The sequence below is a fragment of the Pongo abelii genome, chromosome 9 (assembly GCF_028885655.2).
Source record: "Pongo abelii isolate AG06213 chromosome 9, NHGRI_mPonAbe1-v2.0_pri, whole genome shotgun sequence".
NCBI classification, from domain to species: Eukaryota; Metazoa; Chordata; class Mammalia; order Primates; family Hominidae; genus Pongo; species Pongo abelii.
In genome coordinates this window covers 80,249,357-80,272,797 of record NC_071994.2, presented here as the reverse complement: position 1 = coordinate 80,272,797, position 23,441 = coordinate 80,249,357, and the positions used below count along the sequence as shown (strand labels likewise).

The 23,441-nt window shown below is 53.0% G+C and overlaps 1 protein-coding gene across 6 annotated transcripts in view; it reads right to left on the bottom strand.

Moving 5' to 3' along the window:
* Positions 1-23,404, bottom strand: part of USP35 (ubiquitin specific peptidase 35) — a 26,173-nt gene extending 2,769 nt beyond the window's left edge. For 2 of the 6 annotated variants that reach the window (XM_054524860.2, XM_054524859.2), the window contains exons 1-10: positions 23,042-23,397; positions 15,285-15,967; positions 14,140-14,272; positions 12,468-12,597; positions 11,958-12,059; positions 11,433-11,591; positions 6,573-6,766; positions 4,920-5,013; positions 3,612-3,718; positions 1,839-3,135 (exon numbers count right to left, since the gene is read on the bottom strand). In XM_054524860.2, the coding sequence (XP_054380835.1) occupies positions 1,839-3,135; positions 3,612-3,718; positions 4,920-5,013; positions 6,573-6,766; positions 11,433-11,591; positions 11,958-12,059; positions 12,468-12,597; positions 14,140-14,272; positions 15,285-15,957 (2,889 nt within the window). In that variant the 5' untranslated portion in view covers positions 15,958-15,967; positions 23,042-23,397. Of the gene's footprint in view, positions 1-1,838; positions 3,136-3,611; positions 3,719-4,919; positions 5,014-6,572; positions 6,767-11,432; positions 11,592-11,957; positions 12,060-12,467; positions 12,598-14,139; positions 14,273-15,284; positions 16,092-22,287; positions 22,366-23,041 lie in introns of all 6 variants that reach the window. The other 4 variants (XM_054524861.2, XM_054524863.2, XM_063711306.1 and 1 more) reach the window with 4 other exon arrangements.
* Positions 23,405-23,441: the final 37 nt, after the last annotated feature.

Below are 23,441 nucleotides of genomic sequence, written 5' to 3'. Positions count from 1 at the left end.
GAAGGAGAGGACACAAATGGAAAAACATTCCATGCTCACAGATAGGAAGACTCAATAGCATGAAAATGGCCATACTGCCCACTGTAATTAACAGATTCAATGCTATTCCCATTAAACTACCATTCACATTCACAGAATTAGAAAAAACTATTTTATAATTGATTGATTGATAGGGAGCCAAAAAGCCCATATAGCCAAGACCACCCTAAGCAAAAAGAACAAAACTGGAGGCCTCATGCCTACCTGACTTCAAACTATACTACAAGGCTACAGTAAGCAAAACAGCATAGTACTGACATAAAAACAGACACATAGACCAATGGAACAGAATAGAGAACTCAGAAATGAGACTCCACACCTACAACCATCTTCAACAAACCTGACAAAAACAAGCAATGGGTAAAAGATTCCCTATTTAATAAATGTTGCTGGAAGAACTGGCTAGTCATAGGCAGAATATTGAAATTCAACCCCCTCCTTATACAAAAAATTCACTCAAGATGGATTAAAGACTTAAATGTAAAACCCAAAGGTATTAAACCCCTAGAAGAAAATCTAGGAAATATCATTCAGGACATAGGCATAGGCAAAGATTTAATGATGGAAACATCAAAAGCAATTGCAACAAAAGCAAACAATGACAAATAGGATCTAATTAAAGAGCTTATGCAGAGTACAAGAAACTATCATCAGAGTAGACAGACAACCTACAGAATGAAAGAAAATTTTTGCAAACTACCCATCTGACGTTAAGTCCGACCTCCAGAGTCTACATGGAACTTTAATGTCCAAGAAAAAAACAACCCCATTAAAAAGTGGACAAAGGACATGAACAAACACTTCTCAAAAGACATTCATGTGGCCAACAAATATATGAAAAATTCAACATCACTGACCATTAGAGAAATCAAAACCACAATGAGATACCATCTCACGCAAGCCAGAATGGTGATTTTTAAAAAGTCAGGAAACAACAGGTGCTGGTGAGGTTGCAGAGAAATAGGAATACCTTTACACTGTTGGTGGGAGTGTAAATTAATTCAACCATCATGGAAGACAGTGTGGCAATTCCTCAAAGACCTAGAGGCAGAAATACCATTTGACCCAGCATTCCCATTACTGGCTATACACCCAAAAGAATATAAATCATTCTATTACAAAGATACATGCACATGTATGTTCACTGCAGCACATTTCACAATAGCAAAGACACGGAATCAACCCAAATGCCCGTCAATGATAAGAACGGATAAAGAAAATGTGGCACATATACACCACAGAATACTATGCAGCCATAAAAAGGAACAAGATCATGTCCTTTGCAGGGACATGGATGGAGCTGGAAGCCATTATCCTCAGCATATTAACGCAGAAACAGAAAACCAAATACCGCATGCTCTTACTCATAAGTGGGAGCTGAACAATGAGAATACATGGACACTTGGTGGGGATGGGAGGGGAACAACACCCACTAGGGCCTGTTGGGGGGTGGCGGGGGAGGGAGAGCTTCAGGAAGAATAGCTAACAGATACGGGGCTTAATACTTAGGTGATGGGTTGATCTGTGCAGCAAACCACCATGGCACACATTTAACAAATCTGCACATTCTGCACATGTACCCTGGAACTTAAAGAAAAAATAAACTGCGTCATTCATTATTCAGTGTCTGTTACTTTGAAGTAAGGGGTTAGGTCTGTCTGGGCCACCGGTATATACCCAGCACTGAGCAACAGATGAATGGGATATTAAAAAGAGGGGAAATGACTTATCTAAGCCAGTAGTGGGACTGGACTCCCTCCACCAGGAGATCAGATCAAAGGCCCCACGGCTCAGCTTACCTGTAGGTAAAGGATGTTGTCTTTGGAAATGGCTTCCATCAAGTCCTTGTGCAGGGTGGGCTCTGTCCGGACTCTAGAAGAGCCCGACTCAGCCTCGGGCCCCTCCCTGGGCCGCTGCCGGTAAAACAGCACATAGGCTGTGTCCTTGGGGAAGAAGGAGGTGACGTTGCTGACAGATTCGAAGGAAGAGAAGGACACCCGAGTGTCATTGAAAAGGTACCACTGGTTCTCGGGCTCTGGCCTATCGGCAGTTCCCAGAGAAGGGGCAGGGCGGGCAGCGCCCTCACGGGCATAGCAGTAGTAGTGACCACTCTCCGAAGACACTCCAGAGTGCACCACCACACTGCAGAGGTCATAGGCCTGGCCACGGCCACCAGCCAGTGGCAGGCGGAGCAGCAGGGGGATGGAGACGTCATCCAGGATCTTGCGGCGCCGCATGGTGCGCAGGTCGAAGGAGAAGCGCAGCAGTGTGAGGATGAGGTAGCGCGGCCCTTGGCTCAGCTCCACCACCTTCTCGGCATCCTGCAGGGAGGCACACGACTCGCAGTAGTAGCGGTTTTCTGCTGTCAGCTTCTCAGGGGACAGGAAGTAGTTAACCAGGTCCAGGACGGAACGGGAGCCCTCGGAGCCACATGCCTGCTCCCCAGAGGGGATGGCAGCATCCAGGTGGGTCCCCACTCCCAGGCTGTCTTCTTCCTTTTCCTGCTGAGCCTCCTTTTCTGTCTCCTTCTCCACCTTCTCTTCTTCCTCTTCCACCTCCTCTTCTTTCTCCCTCTCTTCTTCCCCTCTGGTGCTTTCCTCCTCCTCCCCCACTTCTTCCTTCTCCGTTCTCTCCTCCTTCCTTTCTTCCTCCCTCTCTACCTTTTCCTCCCGACTGCTCTGCCCACCAGCTTCCTTGGAGTCCAGGCCTTCAATGTACAGGTTGGTGGGGTGGGTGTCCCCTGTGATGCAGTGTTTCCTTTGCCTCCGAGGACCCACCCTGCCTGGCCCCTGTGCACTGGTTGGTGGGGGCAACTCCCGGGCTGTGATGTCTTCTGTAGGGCGCATCACAGAGCCCAGGCGGCGGCGGCGACAGCGCTCAGGTGGAGGAAAGGCGAGAGAGAGGTCCGTGAAGGCCTCCTCCCGGGAGGAGACATTGAGGCAGCAGAGACAGCAGATCCGAGTCACTATCTTGCCTCCAAACATTTTTTCCACGGAGGTTGAACTTGGGGCCAGGGGCTCCTCGGGCGGAGAGGGCGAGCTGGACTGCTTGAGTTTCTGGCAGATCCTTGTGCCCGTTTTCTCCTCTTCGTGCAGCCTGGGGCAGAGAGCACACAGTCACTATATGTACATGTGGGTCCCCTTCCGGGGCACTCAGCTTATCCATGCCCATTTACCTTCCCCAACAGCCACACATTGAGACAGACACACACACACACCAAACACCCACACATCCATGTACATGCTCACAACAGCACGCTTGCTACACTCACCCACACGCCCTACATAAAGACTTGCTGGAGCTATGTAATGTGCTCCCATGGCAGTGACAAAGATGCACAGCCCGGTGTGCAGACGTACACAATGACCTCCCAGAGATCACTTCCACTCAGCATCTACCAAACCTCCCTCACACTCAGTCCCTGCCCTTCCAGCACACCCCTTCTCTAAGCCCTCCACATGTTGGAGGCAGCACACTTATTCCCTGGAAGCTGCAACACAGTTCAGAGGTACTGGGCTTGCCCCCAGGGACCCTCTAGACCTGGAGTCTTCGCGTAGCCCTGGCCCCCTTACCGATCCAGCAGGTACTTCAGATACTCCGAGCAGTCCTGCTGGGTGCCAGGGCTGAACCAGGGCGTCCAGGATGCGGAAAGGAAGTTCTCTGGGGAAATGGCAGGCCGCTAGGACAAGGCAGGCGAAAGGCATGGTCAGGAGCAGGAGGCCACTCACCAGCCAGCTCTGCACAGGTTAGGCCTGAGGGTCTACCTCATACCCTCGGCCTCAAACTTCCTGGCCGCCTCCATGAGGTCCTCCCGCTTTCTATTGTCCCTGACCCATCCCAGCCCACATGTCCACGCCTCTGAGCAGGGCTGAGCAGGGCATCAGGCTCAGAGAAATGAACGAGCCTCTAGGAATCTGCTCTTCCTAGCACACCTCAAACATTCTCTCCCGTCAAGATGAGTCCCAGATACAGCGCTGCCTCTTCCATGTCGTCTTCCCAACCCTCCCTCACTGACCTTTCCCTTCCCTCCATGAGCCAGGGAGGGATTACTCATCTCTGTGCCCCCACACAGAGCTTTGCATAATCCCTGGCCAAGGGCTTTAGGCTCCATGAGGGCAGAGATAGTGTTTGTTCTGTTCACTTCTGTACCCTCAACAGCTCTCAGGCTGCCTGGCCATGTGGGTACTCAAAAATAACAGCAGAATGAAGCAACACGCTGTGGTGTGACTGTGTCCTCCAAAAAGCATGTGTTGGAAACATAATCCCCAGTGCAGCAGTGTTAAGAGATGGGACCTTCAAGAGAGGATGAGATCCTGATCACTCTGCCCTCAGGAATGTATTAATTCCTTATCACAGGCCGTCTGCTTTCCCAAGCAGCCACAGATTGACAGGAGCAGGTTCCTGATAAAAGGATGAGTTCACCCCACTTTCCCTTCTCTCATGCATGCTCTCACACCCTGTGATGCCTTCTACCACATTGTAATGCAGCAAGAAGGCCATCACCAGACACAGCCCCTCGATCTTGGGCCTCCCAGCTTCCAAAACTGAGAAATAAATTTCTTCATAAATCACCAAGCCTCAAGTATTTGGTTTTAGCAGCATAAAATGGACTATGGCAACACCATAATGCGATGGACGGACTGAACTGCCAAAGGGAGAGATTGGGCAGCACAACATGGAACAGGGCTCAAGGGGGCCCGCCTTCTCCTGCCCCAGCAGGGCACTAAATCAGCTCCATATGCCAGCCCGGCCAGGGGCTCAGCAACTGACATGGGAGATGACAGCCAGATGCAGGCAGGTCCTGGGGAAGGGAAAGGTGTCCATGTCGGAGCTTGACCAGAGCTGCCTCTCCACCCGCCTCTGACTGCCCCTACACTCACCTGGCTGTGTTCTAGGAAGCCAAAGAGCCACTGCAGCTTGGTCATCAGGGGCTGTGAGTTGTTCTCAGTCAAGCGGAGCACACAATGTCTGAAGCTTCAAAACAAAGCAGGGGCACCCAGGGTAAGCCATGGGCCCCCAAGCAGTCTCTAGTCACCCATGTCACAGGCAGCCCAGAGCCTCTAGGCCAAAGGCAGAACAGACATTTCTGCCCCAAGACGGAGCCAGAAGCCAGGGGCTGGGGAGGAGGAGCAGGTGAACAACTCAGGCTGGGGTATCTGAGGTCAGGAACCCAACAATAGACATGTTTTGGACAATGAAGGGTACAAAGGTGACCCTTATAGCCCCTTCCAGCTCTGAGACCTAACTTCAGGACTTAAAGATTCAAATGTCCTAAGGTCCCGTGGTCCCAGGATTCTAGGGTTAGGACATGGCACAGGATCCATGCCAATACCATCCCAGCCACAGCAGCCCCTGGCACACCCTTCTTAGCTGCTTCCCTGGGGAAAGGCATTCATCCACCTCCAGAGCAGCAGGCTCTGCTCTGACCTGGGCCCTCCAATTGACTCCTACAGCCCCTGTCAGGGTCCTGGCCCCTGCCCCTAGAGCCACCTCAAGCTGTTTCCAATGAGGGAGGCAGAGGTCAATGTGAGGAATACGCTAAACAAAGAGGACCCTTTAGGGATGGGTAGACAGGCTCCTAGTGGGAAGGGTCTGATCCTATAGGAGATAGCTCCCCTCCCTACACGAACATTCTCTGGAGCAAGCCAATTCCCAGGCCCCAGCTTATCTCCTGTTCTCACAAGCAGCTCTGGGCAGATTGGCCATGCACTCTCCAAACTCAGCCCACTGCACGGAAGAGCCCTACGCAAAGTGTGGGCCACTTGGCCGGTCTCAGAACAAGGTAAGTTCAGAAGTTGAGTGAGCACTTAGAAACATATATAGCATTTTAACATCACAACAACCATACAAGCATGTGACCGTTTTTCCAGTAAGTCGTTTTGTTATATTTTACAAAAGTAATATTCTGCAGCAGACTGGAAATTAGAAAAGAAAAACAAAACTAGTCCTTCACCAGGCGTTTTGAGAAGAACGTGCACCAGCAGCACCTTAGAAAGACTTGGAGATCAGCTCCAATCTCCCACTGAACCTGACGCTCAGAGAAAAGAAACTGACTTGAGGACATACGATAAGCCAGAATCAAAGCTTATTTTCACTGAATCAAAGCTGAAACTTTGATCTTTTAAGTAAGCCATAAGGTAGATACGTGGCCATAGACTATAAAGATTGTGTTTGTTTCATTTTAAAAGAGAGAGATGTCTAATACCAGGATGGGTGGGAGTTCTACTCTGGAAGACAAAATCCACCCCCACGGACTCTAGAAGAAAAGTCAGTGATGTCAGCCAACCCAGAGCAGACCCCACTTCCCAGTGCTGCCCAGCCCCTTAAGCCCCTTCGTGAGTTCCCATCCAGTCCTGACCTGCCTTGGCAATGGCCTGAGGCTCTCTGTCCCCACAGACCTCAGGGAATCATGCTGGCAATGCAAAGCAAGGCCCATCCTCTCCAACCCCTGGCCCCGACACCTTTCCACCTATCATCAGGGAGCCCAGAGGAGAGAAGCAAGGGCAGACAGGGAATTCCAAAGCAGCACCTACTCAGACGCCATGAATAAGGCCTGAAGGATGCTGTTGACATAGCATGTGTTGCCTAGGTTGATGAGACCAATCTTGCCCGTGTCTGACTTGGCCATGAGCCGGGGATAGAAACCCGCCAGCTCGCTCTTCTGCGAAGTCCAGGCATCCTGCCCCAGCAGCTGCTTGATGCGGTCCTCATTGGGAACATGGAGGTCCTGAGGAGGGAAATAAGCAGGCAGTCAGGATGGTGGGCACCAGGGTCAGTTCAAAAAAATACCACCTCTTCTGGGAGACCTTCTCAGATACAGCCAACCCCAAGGCCTCCCAAGCACACCCCCCCACAGATGTTCTGGGGTGTGTGTGAACAGTCCCCTGCTTCCAAACCCATTCAGTTGACATATGGGCTGCCTCCATGGTCTTTCAGGTCATGACTGCCTTAAGGTGGCATAATTCCCATTTTATAGATGAAAAAAATGAAGATTCAGACAGAAAATAATTGTCCAGGGTCGCCGTCAGTAACTGAAGAATATGCATGTTCTATAAAAGAGCTCAGGCAATGACAACCCTGGCCCACAGGCCAAATCCGGTAATGTCAGGATGTCAGTGGCAGCCCCAACTCTGGTCCATACTAGCTGTCTGGCGGTGGTGAGGCTCTCTGATTCAGTTTTCTCATCTGTCAAGTGATGATACTCCTACCTTGTGTCAGTTTGGCATCCTACATTTTCATGTGGGCACACAATGATGTGCACATGTCCACCTTTTACTTTTAGATTTGCAGAATCAGCTTTCAAGAAAAGAGAGTCACCTCCCCAAAATCTGACCCTACAGTCAGGACAGTGGGCGAATCCCTGGGGTCTGAGGTATGGGTCTTGGTCCTTGGCATGCTTCCCACTCATTATCTGTGTCACATCAAACAGCTGCACCTAAGAATACCACCGAGCACTAGTTCTAATGATGCTAGAGGTATCTTCCAAAGAACATCTAAGCACCACATCCTGCTACTTAGAGTTCAGCAACATTCATAACAGTTCCTCTAGCGCTGTTCTTATTTCCAGATCCTGGTCACAGTGCCTTAGATTTGTCCAAGGCTCCACAGAGCTTCAAAACAGCTCGGCATCCAAAGCCCTCGTCTCCCCAGTGCACATCTTGTGGCTCCCACAGAAGGTCTTGCTCACCCAGTGGGGTTTAACACTTGTGCTCATTCACCTCCCAGGATCATTTATCGGATAATTTATCAGAGCAGTCAGTCACTTCTCACAGATGATTTAAAAACACACACACATAACTAAGGAGATGCCAGCAGGAAGACAGATAAGATACAGGCTCAGTATCTTCTTCATCCCTTCTTTTCTCTTTTCATGATGCCCTATCTAATGTCCTCCTCGCCTGCCCCTCTACCCCACAACATGAACAAATAGAGGCAAAAAGGCAGACAGAACCCCACACATCCGTGCACATGCAGAGAAGATGCAAAAATATCCATGCTAGGAACAAAATCAAATGCCATTATTCCCAAAGAAGGTAACTTTGTACTCGGGAAAATAAAAACTTCAAAATAACTTAAGAACCTAATAATGTTACTAGAAACTGATGTGCGATGGCTCCCTTGGCAAGTACCACAGGTCCCAGAGAAACCGCCACAACCTGATACATCTGCCTAAGTCAGAGAACTTTCCAGAACTTATTTACAAAGGCATATGTACAAAAGGATGTACTCATAGAACCCATGCAAAACAATTTTATAAGCAGTAAAATCCTATAATTTGCTGCCTCGCCTCTCAAACTGGCTTGTACCAAGGAGTGTTCGAAGCCACAGAACAAATGTGAAGCCATCTTTTCTAACATTCAAAGAAAAATATGGGCTGGGTGCGGTGGCTCACACCTGTAATCCCAGTACTTTGGGAGGCCGAGGTGGGTGGATCACCATCCTGGCTAACACGGTGAAACCCCATCTCTACTAAAATTAGCCAGGCGTGGTGGCAGGCGCCTGTAGTCCCAGCTACTCAGGAGTCTTAGGCAGGAGAATGGCGTGAACCTGGGAGGCAGAGCTTGCAATGAGCCGAGATCACGCCACTGCACTCCAGCCTGGGCGACAGAGCAAGACTCCATCTCAAAAAAAAAAAAAAGTAATATTAAAACGTGTAAATGTGTTTATAATTACAACATACATACTTGAGTCTTTGAGATAAAGTGAGGTTGTAGACAAACTCAGAGCTCATGTCAGGCTACTTTGGGGTGAGTTCCCCTCTCTGATGTCAAGCACTTGGGTGGAAACGTTCGAGAAGCCCAGATCTAGCCGAGTGGTGCAATCTAGTTTTCAAGGCACTGCTCTGCTGATTTTTCTGATCTCGCTTCTCCCTCACACATTACCACCAAACTAACCTCACACGTTCTCACTTCCATGCCTCTCCCTCCGATGCATCCAGAGTGTCCTTTTCCAGTCCCCATCCAGCAAGATCACACTCCTGTATCCCTTCTCTATGAAGCTTTCCAGGATCTTCTCAAGGCGCAGGGTCCTTGAGAAGGACTGTATCTGTATCATCTTATAAAGCCTAACTCCCTGCCCCTACTGGTACAGGTATGTGCAGACTCCTTTTGTCCCCTGGATCAGACAATCCATGGGCCCTACTGTGCAAAGCCTGCATCTCACTCATCACGGGTTTTCCTCAGTGCCCGGGGCAGGGTCCCTCCTCTCTGCCTGCACCTTCATTACAGCATTCTCCTACAGCCTTGCTCAAACAATAACCCAATCATTTGCTCACAGACATCTACTAGGCACAAAGATCAAAAGGACAGGGTTCCTGCCCACAGACGCTCACAGTCCAGCAGGAAACAGACAGACCCAGCCACAGAATCTCCAAGCTTTCCTCCTACCTCCCTTTCAATGTAGAAACCCTTGGGCAACACACCTGACACAGGAAAGTCCTCCTCATCCACCTCCACTGTCGGGGTCTCATGACCTATCATGGCAGCCCCTTCCATTGTAAGTCAGCTTTGATTATCAAAAAGTTCTTTCTCCTGTTAAGTTTGAAAAACTGAGAAGATCCAAGTAAATAACGGAAGTTTTGTTTGTTGTATCTACCAACTGTCATGCATGCAGGATTCTTCCTTTGTGTGTTTTATAATTTTGGGACTATAAACTCATTTTCAGTAGAACTTTACCATTATGGCCTGATTTATGTCTTTCTACCAGGTTACCCTTGGGTACTACAAGTTTATGACTACTTTTAATGTGGGGAAGGGCCATAACCCCCAAAATGACATGAATTTGAACCCCTAAATCCACATGAGAGCAAGCCACTGATTACATTTTTTCCCCCAATCCAGAGCCCAGATGAAGCCAGAAAAGTTTCCCCCATGTCTATTTAAAACCATGTGCATATTTTTTCCTAGACCATTCTTTCACTAATGGTACAACCTTTCTTGGGTCCTGGCTTTTAGTGGGCTTCTTAGTGCTAACTCCCTGCTGGGGATAGGCCCTAAGTCTGACCTCCTGTCCCTACCAACTCAAGCCCCTTTGTGACTGAGATTGGCCATCTCAGCCACGCACTTGCCTCACCCCAAAGGAAAAAGAGCATTGTTTCTCACCTACCACTCTGGAATTCAGTTCTCTCTTCCTTTTTGGCCCCTGGGGACTCCCCCTTACTTTCTTGCAAGCTCAGCTATGTACTTAAAGTGATGTTTGTTACATTTTAACAAGCATTTCTAGCTGTTTTGTAGCAGGACACTTTTCAGGTTATCTCGTCTGCTGTGCTGCAGATGTGAAAGTCAGATCAAAGGTTCTGCAAGGGCCACCTACCTAGACCCCCTCACCCCACCCAACCTGCCTTCTCTATCAGGCAATGGGGAAGGCCTCTGCCATCCAGACTCCAGCTACATGTCTCACTACCTCTGTGACTTTGCACAAGTCACCAAACTTCTCCAAGTCTCCCTTTCCTCATCTATGAGATTGAAATGAACCATATCATCTTTGTAGGTTTCTTGTGAGCATCAGAAGACAAAATATACAGGAAAACAATGTCAAGTGTAGCAGTAGCCACAGATGTTAGTCATTGTCAGATCCTAGCAACCTGTCAAGCCCAGCCTGTTGAGGCCTCTAAGAAACCTTTCTTCTTAGAGGCCTCATCTGTCTTCTCTAACTGGAGAAGATCTTTCCTTCCTCTGGTTTCTCATGGCTGTCAAGCCAAACCTTGTGGACATTTTCAAAAGCTGCTCCGACCAGAGTTTCTTGTATCCAAGTCTGTCACCCTCACTAGGCTGCGATCCCCTCAATGGAGGAGACTCTGTTTGCTTCATGCCCATACCCCCAGTTCCCAGCCTGGACTTGGTGCAGAGCAGGACATCAGTAAAGTCATGTGAACGACTATAAATTATCCCTGGTCTGGAGTGCTCACGGTCTGGCAAGGGAGGCAGACAGACAGTGATAACATGTCACAGAGGGATGTACCAAGACTGGGGGAGCCCAGCGAGGCCCTAGCCCAGCCTGGTGGAAGGCATGGGAATACTGAGAGTGATCAGGAAAGGCATCCTAAGGGAAGTAACACTAGAACAGAGACTTATAAGGTAAGCAGCAGCTGTCCAGGCAGAGCAGAGAAAGAGAACGTGTTTTAATTTCCACACTACACTGACAGAGAAGGGTTTACGGTTAGAGAGCACAGTGTGTGCAAAAGCCCAGAGCAGCCAGGAGGCAGCCCAGCCCACTTGGGGAATGTGGGTGGCTCAGTGTGCTTAAGGCACATGATGGACCTGGGGAGGTGATGGGAGACAGCCAGGCACCAAACGACGGGGACTGCCACCAAGCTGTGGTATGGCCCACAGGAAGGCCCACACTGGCACCTTTGTCAGAGTGGGGCAAGGCCCAAGTAGGGGACTGTCACTCACCTTGATGGCCTCCATGACAGGCTCATACAGATCTGGGAAGCCCGGGAACCGGAACACCATGCAGTGGACCAGCTCCGCCAGCTGCTCCAGGCAGCTGGTCCCCGAGTTCGAGTCCTCCTTGACCAGAGAGGCTACCATGCGGGGGATGTGAGGGAGGAGCTGTGGGAGCAGAGCTGGGTCAGGCTCAGCACCAACCCACCCACCTGAGACACACCTGTGTGCCCGCCTGCTGACAGCACACAGCACTCTCTGAGGTAGGGAGGTTTGCCCACCTGACCACTGTCCCCTGACCCAGATGGGGCTCTGAGCTCTGCAGGCAGGTGACTCCTTTTCCCAACAATATGATCTAAGACACCCTGCCTCAGTTTCTTCATCTGCAAAATAGGATGACTGCTCCTCTCCTCACAGCCAAAGGGAGGCCAGAGCCCATGATCCAGCTGCTTGGCCTCAGCCAAGTGACCTGCCCCAAGACCCCAGGGGCAGCAGGCAGGGCCCTTATAAGGGGCAGCAGGCAGGGGCCCTTACCAGGTGGAAGGCTTCATGGGAGTGCTGGAAGGTCAGAAGCATGTACTTGAGCACAGACAAGGCAGCTCCCCGGACGATGGGGTACAGCAGCTTAGAGAAAACCTAGAAGACAGTCCCTGGTCAGGAGTCCCCGGGCTTGAGCTGCCAAGGCCAAGTGCAATCACAGGCCTGAGAGGGAGCTCAGAGACACCCTAGAGTTCAAACCCATGCAGAGGGATAAACACTGAGGTGCTCACAGACCCAGATGGACAGACAGATGGTGAGATGGACAGCAAGATAGATTTCTGAGGAATGGATGGACAGACCAAAAGTCAGACACACATACTTGGATGAGTAGTCAGGGAAACTAATGGGGAGAATCTGAGGCCCAGAGAGGGGCAGTGAATTCGCCCAGGTCACACAGCGAGCTTGGCGGGGAGGCCCAATGCTCTGACCTCCCAGACCTGCACCGCCCCTGGCAAGAGCCTAGTGCAAAAGGCTGTAAGTCTGGGCTAGGACAGGGGCACCAACCTTCTCAATTTTGGTGAGCGAAACCTCGATCAAGATGCTGAACTTCTTAACAGCAGCCAGGCCCTTCAGCAGTGCAATGATCCACTTGTCAATGTTCTTCCCCAGGGGCCAAGACACCCAGTCAATCATCCTGGTGAGGGGAGTGACAGTGACACAGGGACGAGGGACACCCAAAATGCTGGGGTGAGGGCAGCCCAGGGGCCATCCGTAATGTCCTGGGTTCCCACATTGACTCACGCCTGCAAAGGGCAGCCCCGGGGTCTGTGGGCTGAACCAGACACGGCTGGGAAACGCACGAGCCCAGCATAGCCACCTGCCAGACACTGAGGCTCCCAGCCCACCAGGAAGGGAGCCAGGCCCTCTCGGCACCCCAAGCCTCGCCCCTCCACACTGGGCTGCAGTGCCAGAACAAGGTTTTCAGCTGCTTCTGCCTGGAAGGGCACTGCCCCTGGGCCAGAACCTCTGGCTCCAGCAAGTCCTTGCTGTGTGACCCAGAGCAAGCCACTTCCCCACTCTGGGCCTCAGTTTCTTCCTCTGTAAAATGGCGATAATACCTCCCTCAGAGGGTTCTTGTATGGATTAAAGGAGATAACAGCAGCTAACACTTAGGTCGTATTCACCATTGAGCAGGATATTCCATCAGCTTTACATGTATCAGCCCCTCTGGACCCCACAACACAGCCTGCCTGTGCGGGCTAAGCACACAGCTGCCATGCAGTCAGTGCTCAGGAAAACAGCCTAGACTCAGCGGACTGTGCTAGAAAGAGACAGAACCATGACAGCAAAGTCGTAACAATGATGATAACGGCGTCTCCCACAGCACAGTTCTAGACACATTACGTGTATTATCTTGTTTTACCCAATTTAATCCTCACAACAACCCTAGACGATGGGTTTGGTTATACTCCATTTTACAGTTGAGGAAACTCAAACAGAGAGATTGAGTAACTTGTCCAAAGTCACACAGGCAAGAAGTGGTAGAGGCGGGATTTGACCTCCAGCAACTTACCTCGAGAGCCCACACTCTTACCCACTAAAGGCAAGGAATCCAGGAAGGCCCTACGGAGACGGTGGATCTGCACACGGGATGGAAAGAATGGCAGAGGGAGGCATGCCAGGTGGACGGGGTCTGCATAGGCAAAGGCCTGCAGGGAGGAGGGGAGCGGCATATTCTGGGACAACTGGACAGGCAGGTGCGTCTAGATCACAGGGAGGAGGACGTTCAGATGAGGTGGGGGATATGCAAGGACTCTGTGAGCTGAAAAGCACCCAAACTCTGCTTCTCATGTTTGCCCCACTCAGAAAGCACCTCGTGAAGCACTCTCACCCTCTAACCCAACCCCAAGGACATCTGACAGCTTCTTACACCACCACCCACCTCTGCTTTTACAGAGGGGGAAACTGAGGCTGAGAGCTCACTGGCATGTCCAGGGTCACACTGCTGGTACCTGGCCTGACAGCATCACTAGGGCAGGCTCTCTGTGTCCTCCACATCCAGCCCCAGGCAAGGCACAGAGCAGGGCTCAAGAAAGGATGGATGATGGAACACACATGAGGGCCTGGGCCCTCTGACTCCAAATCTAGCCCAGCGTCCCACCCAGGAGAAGCGGCTTCTGAGAGGAAGAGAGGGAGGGGCCCCAGCCCTGATCATGGCTCAGCCTCAGTGTCCCACCTGCTAATGGCAGTCAGCATCTGCGAGTCTGTCACACTGTCATCATTGCTGAGGTTCCGGACAACACCATCCATGAGCTCCAATGGGAGGTGCTGGACCACGCTGGCCAGGGCACTAGATGGTGGCTCCTCCTCTGGAACAGGGGACAGGGCTGAGCTTAGCAGGGAGGCAGGCCCCTCCCTTCCCCCAGCATACCATGCCCTGCAGGAGCCAACGAACCGGGCTGGGCCTCTAGGAAGAGCACAGCAGAGGCCACCCCCTCTCTTACAGCAAGCAAAGTCTCTGGTTCCACCTAAACTCACTCAACAAACCTTCACTAGCACAGCCTTGGGGCTATTCCTGTGCTGGGCACAGACGAAGCACTGATCAACAGTGGGTGTAAGGGCAAGGACTTTAGAAGGGGAAACGCTGGCGCTAGAGAAGGTGGGAGGGCTGTGTGGACTGGAGGAAGGAGATACTCCAAGTGGAGCCACACAGAGGCCTAGATGAGAAAGAGCATTTCCTTCTCGAAGTCTGTTGTCCTCAATTCTTCACCCTGCCAGGTGCATTCCCTTCCCTTCCCCTGGAGAGCCTCATCACCAGGGAAGGCACACATCTGCTTTCACTCACTTGCACTGTAGTCTAAGTTCCACTGTTGTCAATGGAGGATCAAGATTTTACGTTTCTGAGTCTGCATAGGAGACTCCATCACCTCTCCAGACCCTCACCTCTGCCTGCCCAGGGAACCTTGCCCCTGCTGCCAGGTGCCACCAATCTGTCAACTCCTGGCTCTAAAGTGATAGCTTCTATCAAACTCACCTGACCCGAAGACCATAATGACCCCCCCCCTCCCCCGCCCCAAATCCTGTGGCTTGCTCAACTTCCCGTTCCTCCCTCTGGCCAGGCTGACCCGTATCCTTCTCACACCAGTGTGCTCCTCCCTGCGTTTCCAACACCCACTGCAGGAGAGGACCCACAGCAGGTGCTCTAGACAGTTGTGCCACCTACATGAAGGCAGGCTGCAGCCCTCCACCTGAGCATTCGCCGCCTGGCACACTCGTGCCACACGGGCGCCCGCATGCAGAAATCCACACGTACAGCCACCTGCCCAAGCGCCCACCCAGGACCTCCGCATGCCCGCTCTCCTGCCCCGGCCGCACACGCACCTGTGCAGGAGATGACTGCGAACAGCTCTTTGAGGCAGGGCAGGATGGCGGCGGGCTGTGCGCGCCACAGCTGCGCCAGGAGCCCGCTCACCTGCTGGGCCTGCTCCAGGAACTCCACCGCGCCCTCCTCGCCTTCGGCTGGGCAGCGGAAGCGGCCGAGGCAACGCACCAGCTGCTGGCAGAAGAGCAGGCGGTGGGGTCCGTCGGGCACACAGCGCGGATGGCGAGCCAGCAGCCGTGCCACCTGCGCGCAGGCCGCGGGCCCCGGGCGCTCGCACACGGTGCGCAGCACCTCGCGCCGCAGCAGCGCGAACACCTCGTCGGCCGCAGGCCCCTCGGGCAGCAGCTGCAGACCCAGCTGCACGCAGGCGAGCGCGCGGGGGCCCGGGGGGCCGGCGCCACCCTGCAGCAGGCGCAGCACGCGGCGCGCACTGAAGAACTCGGCGAAGACGTCGGGGTGGTGGCGGCCGGCCACGTGCAGCAGCTGGCAGCCCACGCGGCGCGGCAGCTCCTCTGCACCGCCCACGTAGAGGCGCGCGCCCAGCGCCAGCAGAGCCAGGCACTGCTCACGCTCCAGCGGCTGCCTCGCCGCCTCCAGCACGCGCCGAACAAGCCCCTGCTTCACGCTCACCGGGTATGACGACGTCACCACCGCCTCCAAGATCTTGTCCATGGCGCCTGCGCTGCGGGGGACAGGGAGCGAGGTCACAGCCCGACAACCGCGGGGCTCAAGAGTTCCCGGTGCAGTCCCCGAGTGCTGAGACTTAGGGCAAGCAACTCAAACTTTCTGGGCCTCAGTTTTCTCATCTGTGAAATGGGGCAAGGGCGTCATTTCACTGCGAGCTATCCTGATGAAGTAAAGCACAACGCTTGGCACATAATAAATGCCAGGGGCCTGCGTGGTGGCTCACACCTGTAATCCCAGCACTTCGGGAGGCCCAGGCAGCAGGATCCCTTGAGCCCAGGAGTTCAAGACCAGCCTGAGCAACAGCGAGGCCCGTCTCTACAAAAAATACAAACATTACCCAGGAGTGGTGACACACACCTGTAATGCCAGCTACTCTGGAGGCTGAAGTGGGAGGCTCACTTGGGCCTGGGAGCTCGAGGCTGCAGCGAGTGGAGACCATCCCACTGCACTCCAGCCTGGGCAACAGAGACCCTGTCTCAAAATAAATTAACCCCAGGGACTTGTAGCTGTGGTTGCTAAGCGCCTTTAATCGCACAAAGGCTATGTGAGCCTCCTCCCCATCCTTACCCCTTTGCTCCTCTCTCCCCAGACCTCCCTGGTGACCTGTCCACTCTCAGGGCAGGTAAGAGCAGGATCTAGAAGCTGCTGTCCAGAGTCTCAGCCAAGTCATGTCCATGGGGGAGATGAGATGGGGCACACACAAAAAATCACACCTCTGTGGAGAAAGGGCAAGAGGCCCCAAGGGAGAACCGACAGAGGTCCCAGAATGCCTCGCACTCTTTCTGCCTCACCTCCCTGCTCCTTCCCCTACCCCTCGGCTAGACTCCACTTCGTGCGTGTGCTGGGCATATGCCTGACACGTCCTTATCTCCTGAGGCCCCCACGACCACCATGCTCTCACACAACCAAGCAAGCGTCTTTTCCTTCAAAGCCTATCTAAAGCACCTGTCCTCAGTGAGAACAGCCCTGGTCCTCCAGGCCGGAATCCATTCCCCACCCTTAATTCCTACAATCACCTGTGGCCTCTTCCATTACAGCTGGAATCAGTTAGTGCTAGCGTGGTATGGGTCCCAGTCTCCTCCACCAAAGCACAGCATCTCATCTCCGCGCTCCAGCCTGCACACCTAGGGCTCTGCCTGCCTCAGCCCACACCAGCCTGTCACCCTTGGCTCACCGTGTGCCCTCTGCCCCTGGGCCTTTGTGTATGCTCTTCCCTCCCCTGCAGACCTCAGCTGAAAGTCACTTAATCAAGGAAGCCTCACCTGATCTCCCTGCCTGGGTCAATCTCTCTTATTAAAAATTAGAACATCTTGTCCTTCTCCTTGGTAGCACTTGTCATGATTTCTTGATTGGGGTCAGCCTCCCCTCCAATGCTGTAGATGGTTCTTGAGGGCAGCTTCAGGTTTTGTTCACCACAGTATCCCCAGCACCTAGCACAGTGCCCAGCACACAGGCATTTGCTGGATGAGCAAATGCAGGGTGCAGTGTGAGTTATCTCTACCTTACTCCTCTGAGCCATAATAGCCTTCCTTCTGCCCTTCTCCTCCACCTCGCCTGTTTCCTGAAGCCTTTGTCCCACACCAACCCACTTTGAGTCCTCTCATGCAGGTTCACATGGGCACAGCTTGCTCTCTTAACATCTAACACTTAACGCCTCTCCTGGAGCGCAGAACCATTTCTTTGCTTCGATGTATAACCCCAATCTAGGCAGGACCTGATGTAAGACTCAGCAGACAGTAGGTGTTCAAACTTAGGGGCTCAGTAAAAACTACTCTTATGCCTGAGAACTGGAGCTACAGTGTGGACAAGCCTTAAATTTCTGGGATAATAAGCTGGAAAGTTTTATTCAGAATCACAGATATTCTGGAACCCCAACTATGTACTAGACCCAGTGAGCTCCCGGCTCTGTTCTAGTTCTCAGCTGTGACCTAACCTCCATTGCTGCATGTGTTACGATGCAAAAGGCCCATTTGTTTAAATATCTGTCTCTCTCACCAGGCTGAGCTCCACCAGGAAAGGGCCAGAGCTTATTAGTCTGTGGCTAGCATCTCTCATGCCAAGAGTGTGTGCCTCTTAAGAGTTCACTGTTGGTTAGAGGTTGTAACCATGGCAGACATCAGTGGTTCCCAAATCCTGGCCTGGATGCCTCAGAAGCACCTGGGCACCTCCTACGAGTTCAGATGCGGCCGGGCACGGTGGCTCACGCCTGTAGTCCCAACAGTTTGGGAGGCCAAGGCAGGCAGATCGCTTGAGCCCAAGAGTTCAAGACCAGCCAGGGGTGGTGGCGAGCCCAGGAGGTCAAGGGTGAAGTAAGGCAAGATCGTGCCACTGCACTCCAGCCTAAGTGATAGAGTGAGACCCTGTCTCAAAAAAAGAAAAGAAAAAGTTCAGGGTCCACCCTAAGCTTCCTGAATGAGGAAATGAGGGAAATGATATGTTCGATTCTGGGTTCTTTTGTTGTTGTTTTTTTTTTTTTGACTCTTTGAATGCGGCTCATCTGGGATACATTCTGGTTCCCATAAAGGTTACTTAGGCTCTCTGAGCTGGGCACAAGGAAGTTCTCAGAAAATGTCAACTCCTGTTGCTTCAGAAGCAAAGTCCTTGCCTTGAAGGAGCTTCCAGTCTGATGGGGGAGGCAGAAATGTTTGTAAGGGTGCCCCTGCAAGGCATAATCTCAAAAGGCCTATAAAGTGTCTTTAAAAACTGGTCTCCCGGCTGGGCACAGTGGCTCATTCTGTAATCTCAGCACTCTGGGAGGCTGAGGTGGGCAGATGGCTTGAGCTCAGGAGGTTGAGACCAGCCTGGGCAACATGGCAAAACCCCGTCTCTACAAAAAAAAATTACATCAATTAGCCAGGTGCAGTGTCTCACACCTGCAGTCCCAGCTAGTTGGGGCTGAGACAGGAGGATCACTTGAGCTTGGGAGGCGAAGGTTGCAGTGAGCTGAGATCACGCCACTGCACTCCAGCCTGGGTGACAAAGTGAGTTCCTGTTTCAAAAAACAAAAAAGAAAAAAAATTTTTAACTCTCCCTTCAGCCCTGGTCCCCTTTCCAGGCAGTGCCTGTGACAAGGCAGTTGCTGTGGCCAACCTCCCTCACACAAACAGTCCATCCTCCCAGACCCCTGGGATGGCTAGTGGATTTCATATGCTTTCAACCCAGGATGCCAAGAAATCCTGGTACTCAGGCAGCCAAGAAGAAACCCTAATCCATGAGGCATTGGCATCATGTGTGAAGCAAGAGGGGATAGGGGCAGGCAGAAATGGAGTTCTGGGGACAGGGAAGACTCTGGTAGTAGAAAGAGTACCAGAAAGAGTAGAAAGAGTATCAGACTAGGAATGAGGAGTCCTACATTCTAGCCCTGACTCATTGTGTGACCCTCAGTAAATCATACCCATGAGCCTCTTTTCTGTAAAATGGGGACAAATGCTATTAGACTGAACCACATGGAACCGAATGATCAAATGTTGGCAATTTCATGTTGTTCTACCTAATACCACATAAGCCTGGCAGCTGACAGTTCAAATAGAGCTGCTCCATGAGAGCTCTGATCTCCAAGGCCAGCCGGCAGCCTCTGCTCAGTCTGTAGCCAGGCCACAGCAAGCAAGCCCTGCCCACCTGCCCCAACTCCCACGCAGGCAGTCTGAGGACAGCTGTCACCATGGTCACCAGCAAACCCACTCAATATCTTGGATGCACTCACACAAAAGGGTTTTAGAGGCTTGCACCTCACCTGGCCCCATCAGGCCAGGGAAGGGAGGACAAGGCCAGCTATCTCACTGGCAGGAATGGTGAAAGTGAGGCTCAGAGAGGTAGAGGAACATGGCCTTGGCAAGGCAGGATTAGAACCTGCACTCTGCCTCCCTCAAGAGGGCTGGATTAGCCTGCTAATTAGCCTGCTAAGCCCCGGGTGAGGAGATGGCCTGTCCATGCTGGCTCTGACTCAAGAGACAGCTGCCCCACGCCAACCGCAGCAGCAAACAGCAGCCGTGTCCTCCCCCAGGAGAGCCTGCGTTAAAAGCAGAAGACACAGGTTTTCTGCTTCAAAATCATCAGGTTACCTTGGGCGAGCCCCTGCCTGGCTTCTTAGCCTTCTCATCTGGAAAATGGGGACTAGTACAAGCCTGCCATTCACAGGGTTGAGACAAGGTATAAAAAAGATGAGGTCCTGGTTAACACGGTGAAACCCCGTCTCTACTAAAAATACAAAAAATTAGCCGGGCGTGGTGGCGGGCGCCTGTAGTCCCAGCTACTCGGGAGGCTGAGGCAGGAGAATGGTGTGAACCTGGGAGGCAGAGCTTGCAGTGAGCCGAGATCGTGCCGCTGCACTCCAGCCTGGGCGACAGAGCAAGACTCTGTCTCAAAAAAAAAAAAAAAAAAAAAAAAAAAAGATGAGGGCCGGGCTGTCATGAGTCTATCTTTGGGCCACCTGGCACTGATGGGAGACACAGGCACTGTCAGGGAAAGGAGACAAAGAGACACGCACTGCTGATCCCGCTGATTCTCCAAGGCATTTCCTCCATCAGCCCTCGCTGCCACCTCGATGTTCCCAGCCCCACCCAGGATCAGTCCCCTTGACTTCTTGCCTGGACTAGTGCAGTAGCCTCCTAACCCATCTCCCAATTCCCTCCCTCAATCTATCCTCCAACAGAGGCATGTGTCCTGGAGGAGAACAGAGTCCAGGCTTCGAGTCTAGCCCAGCCTCCATGGAGGTAGGTATTCTTTCACCTCTGTGATCCTCGGAATGCCCAAATAGAAGGTGACTACCTGCCCACCCCTTAGCCTTTCCCAGCCAGCACTGCTGCTCCTCCCAAGCCCTTGCCTCATACCCCTCGCCCTACTGGCATGACAGCCTGAGGGGCGTCCCAGCAACACCAGCACACTCCAACGCACGCAGTGAGCACTCAGGAAAATCCCAGTCCCTCTGCCGAAAGACCCAGATCCCTTCACCTGTTCCTCTAGGATGACCCTCAGAGTTTCTGCTGAGTGTTGGCTGATCTCTGCTCCTGCACAGTGGAGCCTGACTTATCTCCATCACCCCAAAGCACCCAGTGTGTGTGTGTGTATGTGTGTGTACACAACTCCTATGCTCAGCCCCACTGCCACGCCCTGGGCCCCCGCTCGGGCTTCATCATCCCTCGTTGGTCTCTCCAACCCACCCTGCAGCACCGTCAGATGGAGCTTATTACACGGTAAGCGCCGTTCCGTCCATGCCCCTGCTCAGAACTCCCAGCACTCTCCAGCCCCTTGGACCCGGAATAAGGTCCAAACTCCTGAGCCGGACATGCAAGCCCTTTCTGTGACACTCAGCTGATGTGGGGCAGGGGTGGAGATGAACTCAAGCGACATTGCTCAGTGGAGACTCTGCAGACATTGGAGCAGGCGGCTGTTTCCTGACTGCTACTTTGCACAATGTCCCCTCTACTGAAAAAGGGCCTCTCCCTCTTCTCTCCTGGAAAATTCTGACTCACCCTTCAATGCCCAGCTCACATGCCCTCTCCTCTGGGAAGCCTTTCCTTTTCCCTCCACAATTCAGGTGTCTAAAGCTCTGGCCTCCAAGGCCCTCTTGGCTATTCTCATCCTTCTGCAGTGTAACTGGAGTCCATGTCTCTGTCTCCCACCAGGCTGGGACCTCCCTTGGCAGAGGTCCAATCCCCGTCTCTGAGCCCAGTGCCCCGTACAGAACCAAGGACTGAGGTGTCAGTGAAGGTGCGTCAAGCGACTCATGAGAGACGTGACAGCAAGATGAGAGAAAACCAAGGATGTGACCACAAAAGTACCTTCCAGAAACTGGCCTAACCTTTGGTCCAGTCACCGCCCCTTCCTTTGCCCAGGCCTGGTCTTGCACATCAAAAACCCTGAAAATCTTAAACATCAGTCAAGAAAGCCCCTACAGAGGTCACTGGACTGGACTGAGGCTTTAGCCATTCTAGAAATCGTTCAAACAACCAAAGAAAAAGAAAAAGCACAAAACAAAAAAACAAAACCAAAAAAAAATCTGTTCCTGGTTAGCCTTCAGGTCAAAAGCTCACAGAATCTCCTAGGACCTGAGAAGAAGGCTTCATGGTGTTACTCAACCTCTCCCTGCTCCAGGTCAGAGCAGCCCCTCCCAGCCCCTGCTCAGCACCTAAGAGCTGAGGAGCACATTTCCTCCCCTCTCTGACCCTCTAAGCCAGCCTCCCTCCTTTGACTCCCCTGGGAGCCAGAGCTGCCTGGGGGTACCAGGCTGCCCCTCCCAACACCAGGTGGTGCCCTCCATCTCTAGCCCCTCAGGTGTCTGAATGGCAGCATCTCTCTAGGTATTTTTTAACTGACCTTCTACCCAAGGCAACCCTGGGAAGAAGTGCTTCACCCTACTCCGGGAGGCCCATGTCTGGGCCACCAAACTGTCTCCTGGAAAGAAAAAGAAAAAAGGGTTTCACTGGTAAAAAGCAACTGCTCTGCCTCTAAGGATAAGGAGGAGTGAGAAGGGAAGAAAGCAGGAGCAGCTATTCCTCCTCAGGAACCCACCACACACACCTATCCCTGCGGGGCCACCCCTCACAAACCTGTGAGGGCCGCACTCCACCCCAAGCTTTCTGGAAGGAAGGGCACCAAGCTGACACATCAGGGTCTCCGGTTTGCAAGGGCCAGGGCCGTAAAAGGGGGTTGGGGAGGGTATCCCAGGGCCCAGCATACTGAGAATAGGAAAAGCCCATTCCAAGCAATGGTGGCCTCGGGTCCCCCAGTTTGTGCCACTTCCCTCCCTCCAGTGCACCCGCGCCCAGCCCACGCTTGAGCTGGAGGGCCCCACGAAAAGCCAGCAAGCGAATGTACTGGGTACTGGATGCGAATGCCCTCTTACCTGAAAGGGGAGGGAGCAGGATCACTTCGACACACAATTGATGAAGGGAGGGTGTTAATGCCCAGAGACGAGTAGCTACTCGCCCAAGGTCACACAGTGAGGCCCAGGATGCACCCAGATCTCCCGACTCCCAGCCCTGGACTCGCAAGTCCAGGGTTCTCGAAACGCCAGGGTGCAGACACCGCCCCCCAAAGCCAGACAGACACACGCCCCCAACCCCCTTACCTCCCAGACCCCGGTGGGCCAGAGCCGGCTGCTGGACGGGGGGGCTCAGGCCGGGCAGGACAAGGCCGGGCCCGGCTAGGTCAGGGCTGGTCCTCTGCTCCCCTCAGGGTGGGGACGCCCTCAGCCAGGTCCCAGACGGAAGAGATGCTGCTTCCACTGCAAAATCCAGTCTTCCCACCCCGCCTGGCACAAGCCTCCATGTATCCAGGGAGCCCGACTCTGCAGCGAGGCCCCGGGGCTGCGGGACCAAGCATGGGGAGGGGCGAGGTGCGTGAAACGGGGCGGAGCCGGAGCGGGGGCCACCCCGCGAGCTGCCGCTCTGACCGCGTCCCCTTTAAGGCCAGCCGGCCAGACACCGGCGGGGACGAGGCGGGGCGCAGAGCAAGTCGCCGCAATGCCT